General features: G+C 44.4%; 1 protein-coding gene across 1 annotated transcript in view; it reads left to right on the forward strand.

Moving 5' to 3' along the window:
* Positions 1-4,055: 4,055 nt before the first annotated feature.
* The window catches only part of EXPH5 (exophilin 5), a gene marked incomplete at both ends in the record, with an annotated part of 31,416 nt that continues 20,713 nt past the window's right edge, over positions 4,056-14,758 (forward strand). The window contains one exon of the mRNA XM_080363921.1: positions 4,056-4,174. Coding sequence (XP_080220047.1) covers positions 4,056-4,174 — 119 coding nt within the window. The remainder of the gene's footprint in view (positions 4,175-14,758) is intronic.

Raw genomic sequence — 14,758 nt, forward strand, 5'->3', positions numbered from 1 at the left:
GAATGAGAGACTGAGAGGGAGGAAGTGCTTGAGGAAATTGTGAAAAGGAGCAGTGGGCAGCCACACAGACTGCGAGATGTGACTTGTGAAGGTGGTGTTTGCTGTGGGAGCAGGCGCACTGCCCGCGGCGGTTCCAGGGTGGACAGCAATGGCCTGCGCTCTGCGGCCTGCTCAGCCGCTCCCGCCTCCCTCCTCGCCTCACGAGCGGCTGCGTGGCACACAAACGGCGGTAATAACATGAGGAGTATTCAGATGCTGACATCCAGGCAATCTTCAAAGTCTACCATTTCAGAGCTAAAACGCCTCAATGAAACTCCAAAGCTCTTTTGAAGTGGGACACTCACTGCTCAGTGGAAATGTCTACCTGTGGAGTGGGAACCACGGACTGCAAGCCACCACGTCCCCTGAAACTCAGCTGGACCTCTAGCTGTTAATTTAATACACAAAAATCAGTAACAACTGTTAGAGTAAAATGAGATATAAATGACTGGCTTATTAAACAGAATGAGAGGTATTGCTTTTGTTCTTACAAGTAGCATGATCACACTATTCTTGATGTAGGTTAGTGTTAGAAATAGCTATTTCAAACACAACAAGCAGATTTAATACATTTTAAATGAAAGACGCCTCATTTATTCTTTGCCAGCCATGAAGCCTTTTTCACGTAACACAGGGAGTTAATTAAACTAGCCTTCACCGATCTGCATGACAATTTACACAGTAATTAGTTCAACAGGAACAGACAAGACCTTACAGTTCTTCCAAGCCTCAAGGCTGATACGAGCCTCAAGCCCAATCGCTACAAGATTCACCCAAAACTCCTACATATTCCCCCTGATTCTCTAGCTACAGATCAGCTTTTAGAAACAGTCCTTCAGGCTTTTTGGAGTCCTACACTTTGAAATCCTTCACCAAGACTAAGTGGAGTTAACACCACCCATTAATACAACTGTATTTGTGAAATGCAGTTTTTGAAGAATTTGCCCTTTAATTAAGGAATATGTGTCAGCATCCTCTTCAGTGGCATTGGCAATTAACATTATTAATAGACATGTCATGCCTGCAGCCTCTCATATGCTATTTCGGCCCTCTGTTGCAGGTCATTAAATAGAAGAAATGCTACTTAGTTACAACAAAACACTTTTGTAGCTTCCTGGAACAGCTGTTAGCTAAAAATCATGGTAAAAAATTTAGAGCAGGTATCCTGTCTTAGGTTTATGCAACAGAAATTGAAGTACATAGCGTGCTAGAGACTGTAAATACTGGAATACAGGCAATGCTCCCTTGTCATCATGATCCATATAGGAAAAGACATTAAAGTGATGTATAGTAATGAAAAGACATTGGAAAGTTATTATTTTTCACAAAATAAAATTCTAGTAGAAGACTGCATAGACAGCTGTTTTTTTCTAGTTATGATCCAATGCATATTTTGAAATGCTGATATGCCATACCAAAGATGACATCTAAAATGAAGGTCTTCCTATCATACAAGATGGCTATGCCCAGATCTCTAAATATTCTGGATAAAAGCCATTTAAATAATAACCACCGTGATGTCTGGCAGCATTTCTCTAAAGCCACTGGTGTATGCACCTGTCAATCTTCTAAATAATCCCATCACTTTGTACTCAATGAAAAATTTATTTGTTTGGTATACATTGACTATACATTGAGTGTTTGGTATACAAGACTATACATTGCTCATAGATTAAATTAACATCTTGTCCCTGCTCCCCTCTGCACTGAAAATAGGCTAACATATACTTTGGTGATGAAAAAAAAGCGCAAATTAATCAGATTGCTAGAAACAAAGAAAAAAGATGACACAAACTTAGAAATATGGATTCCACTCTTGACTTACATGCAGGATATATACAATTATAGATGAAGTTACCAAATTTATAGGGGAACATCACCCCTCCTTTTTAAGGCCTATAGTACGTAACTATAGTATGTAACTGCCTTTTCAAACTCGTAAGAACACACACATCCTTCTTATGTATTCTGCATGTATTTATTTTTATCCTAGAACCACAGAATGGTTTGGGTTGGAAGACACTTTAAAAGGTCACCTAGTGCAAATCCCCTGCAATGAGCAGGGACATCTTCAACTAGATCAGGTTGCTCAGAGCACTGTCCAGCTTGGCCTTGAATGTTGAACTTCCATAAGAAGTTTAAAAAGTACAACTTTACCAATAATATAAAACATTGGCTTTAAGTCCAGAGTGGGTATTGATGAGGTTCACTGAGATGAGAAAAATGTCATTGCCTTCCCCCCTCAGCCCTGGGAGCAGATCCAGTGAGATGCAGTAGCATTGTCAGCAATTGCTTCCCATACTCTGCAGATGCCAGGCAGAAAGGGAGACTTATGTGTGATCTCCTACCTGGGACAGCCCTGGGGAGAACTCCACTCTCAACTTCTGCTGGTAGAACAGTCACTCCACTATGTGACAAGTAGAACAGACACTCTGCTACGCTCAACACAACAGAACGGGGAGGATGGGACATTTACCCAAAGAGAGGTCTGTAGGGTCCTAATGCACCAGTGATGGCTGTAACTCTTGCAACTTTAGAAACAAACTGCTTGACTTTATCAAGAAGCATATCCTGAACCCTATTAAAAATTCACTGCGTCTTTTCTCTGTGGGAGACATCTCTTCTTGACATCTTCTAAACATCGCCATTCTTCATAGCTTTCAGTGCATTTTAATAAGTTGTCTTATATCCTTGTTTTTGTTGTTTGGTTACCAGAAATCAGGCAAGTTCCTCTTTGTGCCAGACTAGTGATGCAAGAAGCTACACCAAAACAAGGACTCTCATGCAACCTGTTATTCCCACTGAGCCCTAAGGTCCTTATTTCCACTTGCACCACGACTGCCCGGTGGGGAAGCATTCTTCCACGTCAGCCCACTGAGGGGTAGGAAGGCAGCCGTGTGCAGCTCGGCCCTGCCGTCACTGCATGCTGCCCTGCCGCTGTTGCCACCAACCTGCTTTTATGTAACAAAAAATGTGGTTAATTTTCTTTCCCCATACAGCCATGCTCATATCTGCAGTTTAGTTCTGAATAAAGCTCTTCTTTGATGGAAAAATTTCAAGGGACATTTTACTAACTGTTCCACTAGTACAGTGCATCAGATAGACATGTACTTTGGAGAGACAGACCTATTTGTGCTGCTCCCACCAGCACCAGCACGGAGCTGAGTTGCATTAAGAGCCTTCAGAAGGGAACCAGATGAAATTACTGCCGAGATGCGGTTATAACGCTCAGGTCAAGGATTTATTCAGGAAAACCTTAAAGAAACCTTAAAGAAGCGTACATACGAAACACTGCCCCATTCTTCCCCCGTGGAAAAGTTATCGCCGTGTTCCCACTCCGCAGGACGACAGGCACGTCCTTCAGCGGTGGCAGGACGGAGAAGCGCGGGCGCTGCCGGTGGCGGCTCCGCGGCGGTGAGCGGCCGAGGGGCCGCGCTCAGGTGCTGCGGGGATCGCCTCGGAGGCGGCCCCGCCTCACGGCCGCAAACGAGCAGCCGGCTCCGCCGCGGGGCCCGAGGCAGGCGGCGCCAGCCGGGCCGAGGCGCGGCGGGGCTGCCCGGCGGCATGCGCGCCCTGACCGCCGCCGGCCGCGGGGGGACCCGCGGCGATGCCCCTGGGCGGGCCTGTGCCGCTCCCGGCAGCGCCAAGGCAAGCACCGCGCCAAACGCCCAGCGCAAACGCCTGACTCAAGCGCCGGCCCGCCCGCGGCGGGAGGCAGGTATGGGGCGGGCGGCGGCTCCAGGTCCTGCCCCGGCCACGGCAGCGGGGCGGCCTCCCGTCCCCGCCCGCCCCGCCGGGCCGCGCTCGCTCCGGAGGGTGTTGCCCAACGCGCGGCGGGACGGTGCGGTACCGGGCGGCCGCGGCTCCGGCTCCCGCCGTCCAGAGGGAAGCGCGTCCCGCGGGTGCCGGCGTGCGCGGCTCCTCCCGGGGCTCGGCCATGCTGGTGTCGCCCCAGGCTCCGAGGGGGTCAGCGTTGCCCGCCCGCATCCGCCCGCTCCCCCGAAAATAAGAAAGCCATGACCGCAGCGCCTCAGGGGCCAGATCTCAGTTTTTTAAACGAGGAGGAAGCCAGGGCGATTTTTCGGGTGCTGCAGAGAGACTCGGAGCTCCGGCAGGCAGAGAAGGACAGAGTCAGGTACCGGCTTTAACATGCCGTCGCTGCCCGCCGCGCCCGCGCGGGGTGTGAGGCGCGGAGCCGGGCAGCGGGGCTTGCTGCGGGGAGCGGGCGGCGCGGGGGCGGCGGAGTCCGCGGCTGCTTCGCCCCGCCGAGGCGAGCGGGCGGCGGGGCTGTGCGGGCCGGGCTGCCTGCGCGGGGCCTTTGGTCCCGCCGGAGCACCGGGAGAGAGTGAGAGCCTCTGGCCAGCGCCGGCTGCTGCGGGGCCGCCCGACCCGGGCATCTGCAGCATCGAAATGTTTGGGAAACGCGTGTTGTGACACAGACGGTTCTGAGTCACGGCTGCTGCTCCCCGTGGCTCCTCTCCTTCCCCGAGGAGGAGGAGGTGGAGGAGGCCACTTGTGGCTGTCAGTGGGTCGCTGGCAGGAGCTGTAGGCTGAACACTGGTACCCGGGGAGGCAGCGGTGGCGCGGAGGTTGTACGGGACCTTGCAGGGAAACGCGGCGGCTCATCGGCTCCCGGGCTGATCCCGGAGCCGATCCTGGCAGCTTTTGGAAACCAAGCCAGGCACTCACCAGACTGAAACGTTGTTCAGAAGACCCTTTCAAGTGGCTTAAATGAATTCCCTCCGCATTCAGGTACGCCAGTCAAACATCTGTATGAGCTGTGTGAAGAAATAGAACAGCCTCGAACTACTTTCTGGCTCCTCTGTACCCAGTGTGCAATCACTAAAGCTATTTGTGTTGCTAGTGAAAACGAAAGTCAAGGAAATAATTAAAAATATGCTGGAAAATGAGCCATTTCTCATTAAAGGTTATAGTTTCTTCCTCCAGATGAGACTTGAGGTACCTCGTGGGCAGTTTGCAAGTGGAAGGCAGTGTCCTCTCAGATTCTCAAGTAGGCACATTACTTTTCACAAGTAATGCTTTCATGTAAGATTTAGAAGGAATGTTAATGAGTAACATTTCTGTCAAGTGGATTTTTGTACTCTGTATTTTTATTTCAGTCAAGTGGATTTTATGATGGGCATGGTTAAACATTATGTGTCAACACTGACTTGCATCCAGCAAAATGTCTTCATTTTCTGTAGCATATGAACACAGCCTGAGTTAAGTTTGGCATTTTCTTTCTTTTGGTATTACCTTTCTTTGATTAATTTCTGTTCCATGTGTCCTATTATGACCCCCAAAAAAAGGAAAAAGGGATTAATGTTTTGCTGGATATGGAGAATGATGTGGCTGAATAGTTGTAAGTTTAAAATTCTAGATAAGGCTTTGAAAGTGGAGCAAATGCAGTGAGGCTTCCAATGCTGCAGAGAGGCTTGGGAAAAAATAACCTGCTCTTGAACTCAAGGCTTTCACCTGCCCCCAAATTTCTATTTGTTTCTCCGTCTGTGTACCTAGAACCTTGTCAAGAGAAAATGGTCTCTCTTTTTGCAAAAGCTGTCAAAATGGATATAGTATAAGATGTTTCTGGTGATGCTTTACTAAGTCTACTTTAAATCTAGAAGATTTATGATTCAGGGCACCATATTCAAATCTAGGTTGAACTCCTGGATCTGTCAAAGGCTTTGTACGTGTCCTTGGGCAACTTTCTTAATCTCTCTTGGGCCTAATAAAAGTACTTTCTCACTCCACTTGTCTACCTGGTCTTATTTAGGCTGTAAACTCTTCAAGCCAGGGGACTCCCATCGGGACCAGACGGGTTCAGTCTGTGTGGTGTTGCCCTGTGCTGTTATAATCTAAGTAATAACAGTGATCGCCCTGGAGGGCTAAATCCTGCAGTTTCTATATGACCACAGTGAGCTTCAGAGGCTCTAAACAAAATTGCATTTGTTCCTTTTGGTCCCATATGCCTGCCCCCTTGGCTCTTTGTCATTCTTATTACAATTATTTGGATAATTAACTTCCTACACATTTTTTTCAGTTCAAAAGTTTTAAAATAAAGCCTGAGCACTGTGGCAGCCCACTCCTGGAATGTTTTCAAAGTGTGATTTTGAAGCTATTTGATTTATGCCATCAAGCAAATGAAATATATAGGAGGTGCTGTGAAATAGAAGTGCAGTTTCATCAATACTGCTTTTTTGTATGAAGTCACTGAAGTGGGTTGTCCCCTGAACTGCTCTTGATCACAGTTTTGGAAAGAGCTAGTTTGAGCTGGTCAGGGCCAGGGAACATGTAAATAATAAGTGGGCTCATTGGTGAAGTTTGTTCAGTGACCCTCTTTATTTACAATATCACATGTCCCTGTAGGGATTAACCCAGACTGGATTGACAGAACGGAATGTTTGCTGGCAGACCACAAGTCAGGTTCACTCATCTTGTGTGTGCTGTTTGGTGTCATACAACCGAGCATATACCTGTCTGCAAATCTCTTAAAGGATTAATGAAAAATGGAAATCCATTCCCAGATACAACTCTGGAATCAAAAAAGCAGGAATGAGCTTCTCTCTTTTTACAGGCTGCATTTGTCACATAAGCAAATGTTAACATCAGTTAATTTTGAAAGACAAAATCAGAAATAAGATCAAAAGATGAATCCTGTCATCCTGCATGATTTACCTTGTCCAACAAACTACAATCATGGTTCAGAGGAGCTGATTTTCACATGAACACGAATGTGTTGCAGTGCAGCATGAAATACTGACCAATATCTCCTCAAATGCATTGAGCTCAGCTAAGTAACTGTGATGTCTTCAGACGAATGTTTTTTATTTTTTCTTTTCTTACTGCTTAACTACACTGGAACCACTGGGTCTCTCTTCACCCAGACAGCCCACACTTCTGTGAAATTAAACACATCTTTGGGGAAAGGCTAATTGCTTTATACAGCCCCCCCTCCACCTCCCTTTCTCTCCATAGCCTTTGTGCGGAGTGGGATCGTGTGACCTTTGTGGACAGCTGTACACAGTTGTGCAGCCAAGGGCCCCACTTTCTGCTGCCCCTGCCTGTTCCCCCTGCTGCCCCAGCACATCCTCTGGGTACCAGCAGCCTTCTCTGCTCCCTTGGCAGGCTTTCAGCCCTCTGAGCCTGGCTGGGAAGACCTCTTAAGTTTTGCTTTTCCTTTTATGCAGGCATGAACTGTGTGACCTGTTGGACCTTCATTTGTTCTAGTTACTGACAGGGAGCCGAGCTCCTGATGTGCCCTGGGCTGCTGGTTCCCAGGACCGCATGTTTTGCCTCTTTTCTCCTTTCCGGTGCCCTCTCGTGGCTCCGCTGAGCAGTACCTTGGGCTGGCAACAGCAAACCAACCACACCTGGCTCTTCTCTCCCATGAAACGTTTTCACAGAAGCAACAACAGTCAGCTTTGGTATAACTCATGTGACTGTTCATTGCCATATGCACTGAAAAGAATTTAGAAACTTAGTAGCCACACATTTAATAATTTAAAAGAAAAAAATGCTCATCAGTTTTGGACTTGGGTAACACTCAGCTTCAGTATTATTTGTTGTTCATCAAATCCAATCTCATTCATAATACCAACTTGGAAAAAAACTCATTTATTATAAGTGTTAGCATGGGAGAAAAAATGGAATATAGGCTCTGTATGTCAATATACATGCATTGTTCCGTAATAATAATTGCAATGTTAAGACAGAAGTCCAACTTAGTTACAAAATGCTATTTTAGTAAGCCTGGATGAAACTGATGATTTTGAAGATGCTTGTGGAAGAGGGTTCCTTCTCCCAGATATTTCAATCACAGTTAGATTCCCAGGAGAAGACAGGGAGGAATCCAGCATCATCAGAGGACACTATCATGTTAGGATGGCTCCTTAACAATTCAGTTTCCATAAGGACACAGTGAATGCTTGCTGTAGGCACAAGTATTAACACCACAGGTCAGCTTTCCATACATAATGAAATAGGCCAGGAAATCATGACATAAAAACATTCTAGGTGTTATTTGACTTCTGGTTTCAAGGCTTCAGGGTACACCCAACTCATTTTCTCAGGTGTTGTTCTGCAGCTGCTGGGGACAGAAATTAAAAAAGAATTGGCAGCTGATATTTGCATGCAGAGCCCCAGGTCCCAAAGGCTTAACAAACCTGTAGGTGCTTCTCTTTTCTGTCCTTTTTCCAAGAAGCTGATGGGCAGGGTGACAAGGGAGGCTGGCCTCTTCCAGTCTCCTCAGGACAGCACTGCAGAGCCTGGCAGGTTGCAGAGGGATGGGCTGTCCCTGTAGGAAGGCTCGGCAGCAATAGGGCAAGAAGCTGTGGGATACAGAGGAGGAGCTGCTGCCTTTTAGCTCCGAGGCAGCTCCTCCCTTTGCAGAGAGTGAAGAGACACAGCGCCCAAGTAGGTCTCTTTCCAGTCAGCTTTGGGGCTCTGATGCCTCAGAGTGGCCGAGCACGGGGTGCAGAGATGCACTTCCACCTCTGAAACAGCACCAGGGACCAGAGAAAGCAGCAGAGACAACAGGAGCTCGGAGACATGGAGCCAGCTACTCAAAAGAGGCAGCAGGTAGGGGGCTGTGGCATGGGGAGAGGGAGCTGGTACCTTCACAGGTTGTCTGAAAATGAACAGCTGGAAGATGATGCAGAAGAGCTATGGGTGAATTTCATTGAATGTTCTCATAGAATGTCCTGAGTTGGAAGGGACCCACAAGGATCATCAAGTCCAACTCCTGTCCCTGCATATGACAACACAGAACAGCTCTGAATTCTTTAATTATTAAATTTTATTTGGGAGATTGATTTTCTTTATATAATGCCCCTATTATGACTACATATAATAGCCTTGTGCCATTTTAGTTTATTAATTCCTTGAGAAAAAGGGAAATACTGTTATCTTCACCTTCAAATGAGACACTGAAAACTGAGAGACTAAGCCACTGAACCTAGCTCCCTGAATAGCAGTTTACCTGCTAGATCATGTTTCGAGAAGTAACTATGCCTGTATTGTGTAAGGATTTTTTTCTTTTTTCAATAGGAAGAATGGAAAAAAAAAGATTACTAGCTCAAGAACATATCTTGGGCATTAGCCACTGTTTATGAATAGGAACTGGGGGAAAAAAAAAAGAGGAAAGGGAAATTGAGCTTTTGGGAGAAAAGAGCACTCATTCCCTTTGCTTTAATTTCTTTTGTTTATTTCCAGGTTGGTTTATGCTTTTGCTTTTTATTTAGTAGATTTATTCTTACAGATCTATGACAATGGGAATAGATGACAGCAAAGCAGAAGTTTGTTTTAATTTGTCCTCAAATGTAAAGACGGAAAGCAAAATAAATTAATTGGGAGCTACAGTCAGCACCACTCACTGCTCCTCTCTTGGTGACCCATTAACAACATATGATTCTTGTGGGAAAGATGAACCCCTTCCTTACTTTGTTCTAAATAGTCTCTACAACACATCATTTGGACGTAGTTATTTGTTACAGGAACACAATTGTTCTTACTGCCTTCTGGCCAATCATTTCCTGAGTTCATCATTTGTTGCAAGTAACTCCTTACTGTATTCTCTGGACTGACATTTGCTCTCACAGGTATGACAATACAAGGTGGGAATAAAATGCTGCATAGGGAATGTATTCTTTTGCCTTTTCCCATACTTGTGACCTTGGAAGGCATTTGTTGCAGAGGTGCAGCCATACTCAGTGCCCTCTTGGTGCTTCATTTTATCTTGCTTACCATTTGAGGGGTCTGACATTGCAGCCTTTATTTTGTCATATTTGCAGAACTAGTCCTGTTGACCCTCTCGCAGCCTCTTGGAGACTAAGAATAACTTATTGGGTATTAGAGATCTAGATCAGGGACACATCTCCTTGTAATTACAAATAATTTTTAGGATCAACTCCAAAATACCCATAAGCTGCATGGGTGAGGAGAGCAGGATACCAGGACAGCACCACTTGGGTATATTGTTGTTCAGTGGAGCTCCCTCTTTGAACAAAGCATTAATAAAGAAATTCTTTCATAAGAGATACTCCACCCGGGATGTTTCAGGACACAGGTGCTCTATAGTGTCTTGTTTGTGGAGGAGATACTATTATTATTTACTACGGATACCATGCCACCAGGGTGTTTAGTGGTTTGTAAACACTTATGAAAACAGGTCCTTGAAGCCCTGAAGCACTAATATGCTAAAGAAGTGTAAATAGAAGCAAAAATGGCAGGGAAGACTGTGATTTAAAAATCTTTACTAGGTTTGATAAACGATTACTGTCATAAATAATCCCACTTTGGGACTCCCCTTGTTCAAGTGGGTGTACTGTAAACCAAAGGCAATCAGTTAAGTTGCATATCAAGTTTTTCCCTCATCACTGTTTTTTAATAATTCTATCTTGTGATGGGACCTGAAGTCAAGGACTGGGGCTTCACGTGAACTGAGGAAGACCAGGCGGTGACTGCTGGGGCAGGTGGGCGCAGCTTGCTGTGCCATTTTTTGTTTCAGTTTTATCCCTGTGTATCTGGGCTAATTAAACTGAAGTCTGGTGTAACTCCAGTTTTAGTCTACAGAGCAGAGTCTGGACCAGCATTGCTGCCAGCTCTTTGATCTTGTCTTTTCATAATAAACTAATTTCAGTGTTAATGAAAGGTCAGTCCTCTAAAGCTCTGCACTTCTTTGTGTTTGAGATCAGGGTGTTTTCTACAGTATGTGAGGGGGCAGAAGGAGACTCAGAAGCACCTTTTGAAGTGTATTATGTTTGGAAGAGCCTGTCTGGCAGTCCACTGAATGTATCTCTTCTTTCTTCACATTATTAGGGTCACAGGGGCTTCCCACAGGGCTGGCAGGGCCAGGCCTCATAGGGCAGGCCTGTGGAGATGATGCAGGGCCAAGGTCAAACCATGAAGTCATGTCAGGCTCAGGCCTGGTGACATTGACCATTGTCAGCCATGGCCCTGTGCTGGCTGAGCAGGCCAGTGGTGGTGTGGCCGGGCTGAGGCCAGGTTGGGATGTTAGTCGGGGGTGTCAAGGCCCAGATCAGTGCATCACTGACAGTGCACAGGCACAGCTGGGACATGTGAGGGGCTGTAGCTGGGGCTACATAATATTAATGGTTATTTATTGTTATTATTATCTAGCCCATTTTCTGATGTCATTAAGGCTGTCAAAAAGAAGATACTTTTTGAAGCTGGTGAGATTTAAGCCAAGGCTTACTGTAAAGCCCATGGGTAGACATTTTCTAAGTCTAGGCTTAATGGCAAAAGTATAATTATTTGGGCTTGGCCTATATGGAGAAATTGACCAGGCATCAAGAATAAATAGGTCAGGTACAGCAGTACAAGCTAGCATTAACTACTGAGGAGACAGTCAATATGGGCAGTTATTGTGGAATAGCTAATACAGAATAGTCCAATTTTGTTACCTTTTCTGTAGAGTTCTGACCCAGTTAAGAACTTGTGAACCTTGTAGGAAGTCTCTGCACTTCACAAGCCTAACCTTTCCAGTAGTAATGTCTCTATGTTCTCAACACCATCTGTCTCCTCTACAATTCAAGTGCAGAAGTTAATAATTGACATTAGTAGGAATGGGAAATAGCTATCAGGTGGAAGAAGACAGCTTCCTATACTAAGTAAGAAAAGAGCCATGGAGGTGCATGGAGAAGAGAGCTGTCTGAAATGCTGAAAACATCAGCAAAGTATGGTCATTCTCACTTCAGCTCAGCTCTCCTATATAGAATAGTTTTGGTTGGAAAAGACCTTTAAGATCATTTAGTCCAACCATTAACCTAGCATTGCCAAGTCCATCTCTAAACCATGTCCCTAAGAACCTCATCTATACGTCCTTAATACATACACCTCCATATATGTCTATTAATAGTTGTTTGTAATGACTGTGTCACGTGCAGTAGATTTTCAGGGCCCCTGGGAGGTAACACCAGTGAAGTGTAACACACACTGCCCGTTATTGCTGTAAGGAGAGGAATGGATATCAGTCTGCATTGAGCACACTTGGAAGCACCCCAGAAATGTTTCTAGGTGCTGACATCTTCTACACACTGTCTGTGTCCCAACACCTTCAAGTCCTTGCACATATTTCAGAAATATTAAATTGGTTATACCAGGAAATCAAAAAAGTCTTACATGGGAACTTGTCAGATTCCTGTTCAGAGGGTCTGGTATCTCCCATGGTATTGATACAGTTGTGCTCCAGTGGTGTGTGGGGTTATGTGTGTATTGAAATCCCATCAAAGGCTGCAGCATATGCTTTCCTTGGTGAAGCCCAAGGTGCTGCAGTTTTGCTGTGTTTGGTCCCTGAGGTACTTCAGATTCTTGGGTCCATCTGACATGCAGCACTTGCACCTCCTGTAGACGTAGCTCTTGGAGTGACGTGGCTAATGGCTGAGAGCAAAGGTTGTTGGGCTGTATGTCAAAGACTTCAGCTGACATTCTTTGGTTTGTGTCAGATTCTGTATGACACCATTTGAAAAATGTTGCATGTATCCTTCTCCTTTTTGTCTTTAAAATTTAGTTTTTGTGAGTGGCTTATGTATACTGGATTTAATCATCCTTTAAATGCTTTTTGCTCTCTGAATCTAGTGTTGAAATCAAGTGGAGTTTGACCCAAAGAGTTTTTAGCTTTGGGGACAGAGACCCCATTTTCTTCTGTGTTCCATAATTTTAACACAGACTAAGGCCTGACCTCAGTTTGGCCTTTCCTGTACTTGTTTTAAATTGAAAATTACTTAATTCCCTGGAGTTGACACTCTGAAGAGTTTCACAACCTACAGACTTCATGTGAGAGGTCCATTAAAGAAAGTAGGGAAAAATTGGGAAGTTTTCCAGAGGATTTGCACATCTAAGTGTTCACTTGGAGTGTATTTCTAATCCTTCTTTGTAGCTAGATCATTATGTTAACACTGCCAGATGTAACAAGCTCTATTTAAATGCCCGCATTTTAGACTACCAGAAACTATATTCTTTTTTTCAGTCTTGTCTCAAAAACATATAGATATATGTACTGGAACCATGCTATCTGTGACTAAACACATCAAAACCATAAAACAAAAGCTAAGAGTAAGTAATGAAAAGTGCAATCTATTTGCACTTTATTGCATATAAGTTGTACACAGTTTCATTTGTGTTTGGAATAGTCAAGGAACTGCAATACTTCTGCTTGCTGTATCTTTTAATTTCTAGTTATTGGGGCCTGCGTGCAGGGAGCTGCAGTCCAGCAAAGCTGTAGCAGTGTGGCTGGGGGGCTCTGCAGTCTGTTTTTATAGTTAGAACTGTTATTATACTGTAATATTTCTATTTCTGGTGGAATAGTTGTGATAAATTATGAGATTCTAAGCTGCTACAGCAAAAGATCTGTATATGCTATATATACATGTATAGAAGCATTGTATTTCCAGATGAAAAACGTATACAAATGTCTAAGCCCGTTTGGAGCTTCTCAGTTTCAGAGCTCTGTCCAGACCCATGGGCTGTCATACACAAACCTGCTTGCAGAGATGTGACCTTGGTCTACATTTGAAACCAATTCCCCTCATTCAGAGTTCTCACCTGACCTGTGTCTATTTACTTGGTTTTCCCCTTATATTGTTACTGAGAAAAGCTTTTGCATAAAGAAAGTCATACAATAACATGAGGAGTAGCATCTGGTTTGTATGTCTTTGTAAAGCAGTTAAATTCATAATATATGGCTGAACTATAAATTACTTGCATAGATGGCTGTCTCTTGCATGCTATCAATATTTATAAAAGGTCTTACAATCAACTACCAGCTCTACCCTAGAAGAGTAAATATGTCTACTGTTAATCATTAGCTTCAGGTGTACCGGGAGACCTAGGAAGACCTGATTCCCAGCCTTCCAGCCCATCATGTGGCACACACAGTATACATCTATATTTCCGTGTAAGGCTTTTCTGGAACAGAAATTCAGCAGCCCAAAACTTACTCCTGTCATGTGGTGGGTTTGGATTGAGACTACATCTATCCCTGCAAACAAATCAGAATATTTGCATGGAGAATTATATCTGCTGCTCCTGTCAGCATCTATTAATGCTAATGAGAATTCCTATTAATGATGTAATCTCATTAGAGATATTAATTAATACATTTAGAAGCTATGTGACACATTTTAAAAATGATAGGTAGCTTTCCTTTCCATTGCATCATGGGTTTGTTTTGTTATTACCATATAATATTGGTAGGTGGCTTGTGAGTACTGACAGCACAATAAAGTAACACCCTTTGTTTTGACCTGTCATTCACAGTCCGTACAGAGAGACTGTCAATAATCTGTAGGACATTCTCAGAGTGGAGCTTTCTCCTGTTTTCACACTCACTGTACAGGAAACGACAGAAAATCAGCCCGAACTAGAGAGTTGTGAAATTACTAGTGGTATTTGACCAGCTTCCCAAAGGACTAAAAGCTTTCATATTCTAAGTATGTATAAAATCAATTAAAATGTATATACTTATAGCCTTTTCTATTTGTTCCAGCAGGGTTGAAATTGAGTTTTCACTGTAAACCCAGGGTAGCTGCTAAAGAAATAGTTTCATGTTAAAAGTAATGTTTTGAGGCATTGCTACAGCTTGAGATGGCTGATTGATCACCCTCAGCTCCCTTAATTTCAGTTTTCAATGCTCTGTGCTTTAAAAACTTAACTTTATGGAGACAGTCATTGAGCTCCTGATTTCTGAGCTTTAACTGACAAC

The sequence above is a fragment of the Nesoenas mayeri genome, assembly GCF_963082525.1.
Source record: "Nesoenas mayeri genome assembly, chromosome: 1".
Taxonomy (NCBI): Eukaryota; Metazoa; Chordata; class Aves; order Columbiformes; family Columbidae; genus Nesoenas; species Nesoenas mayeri.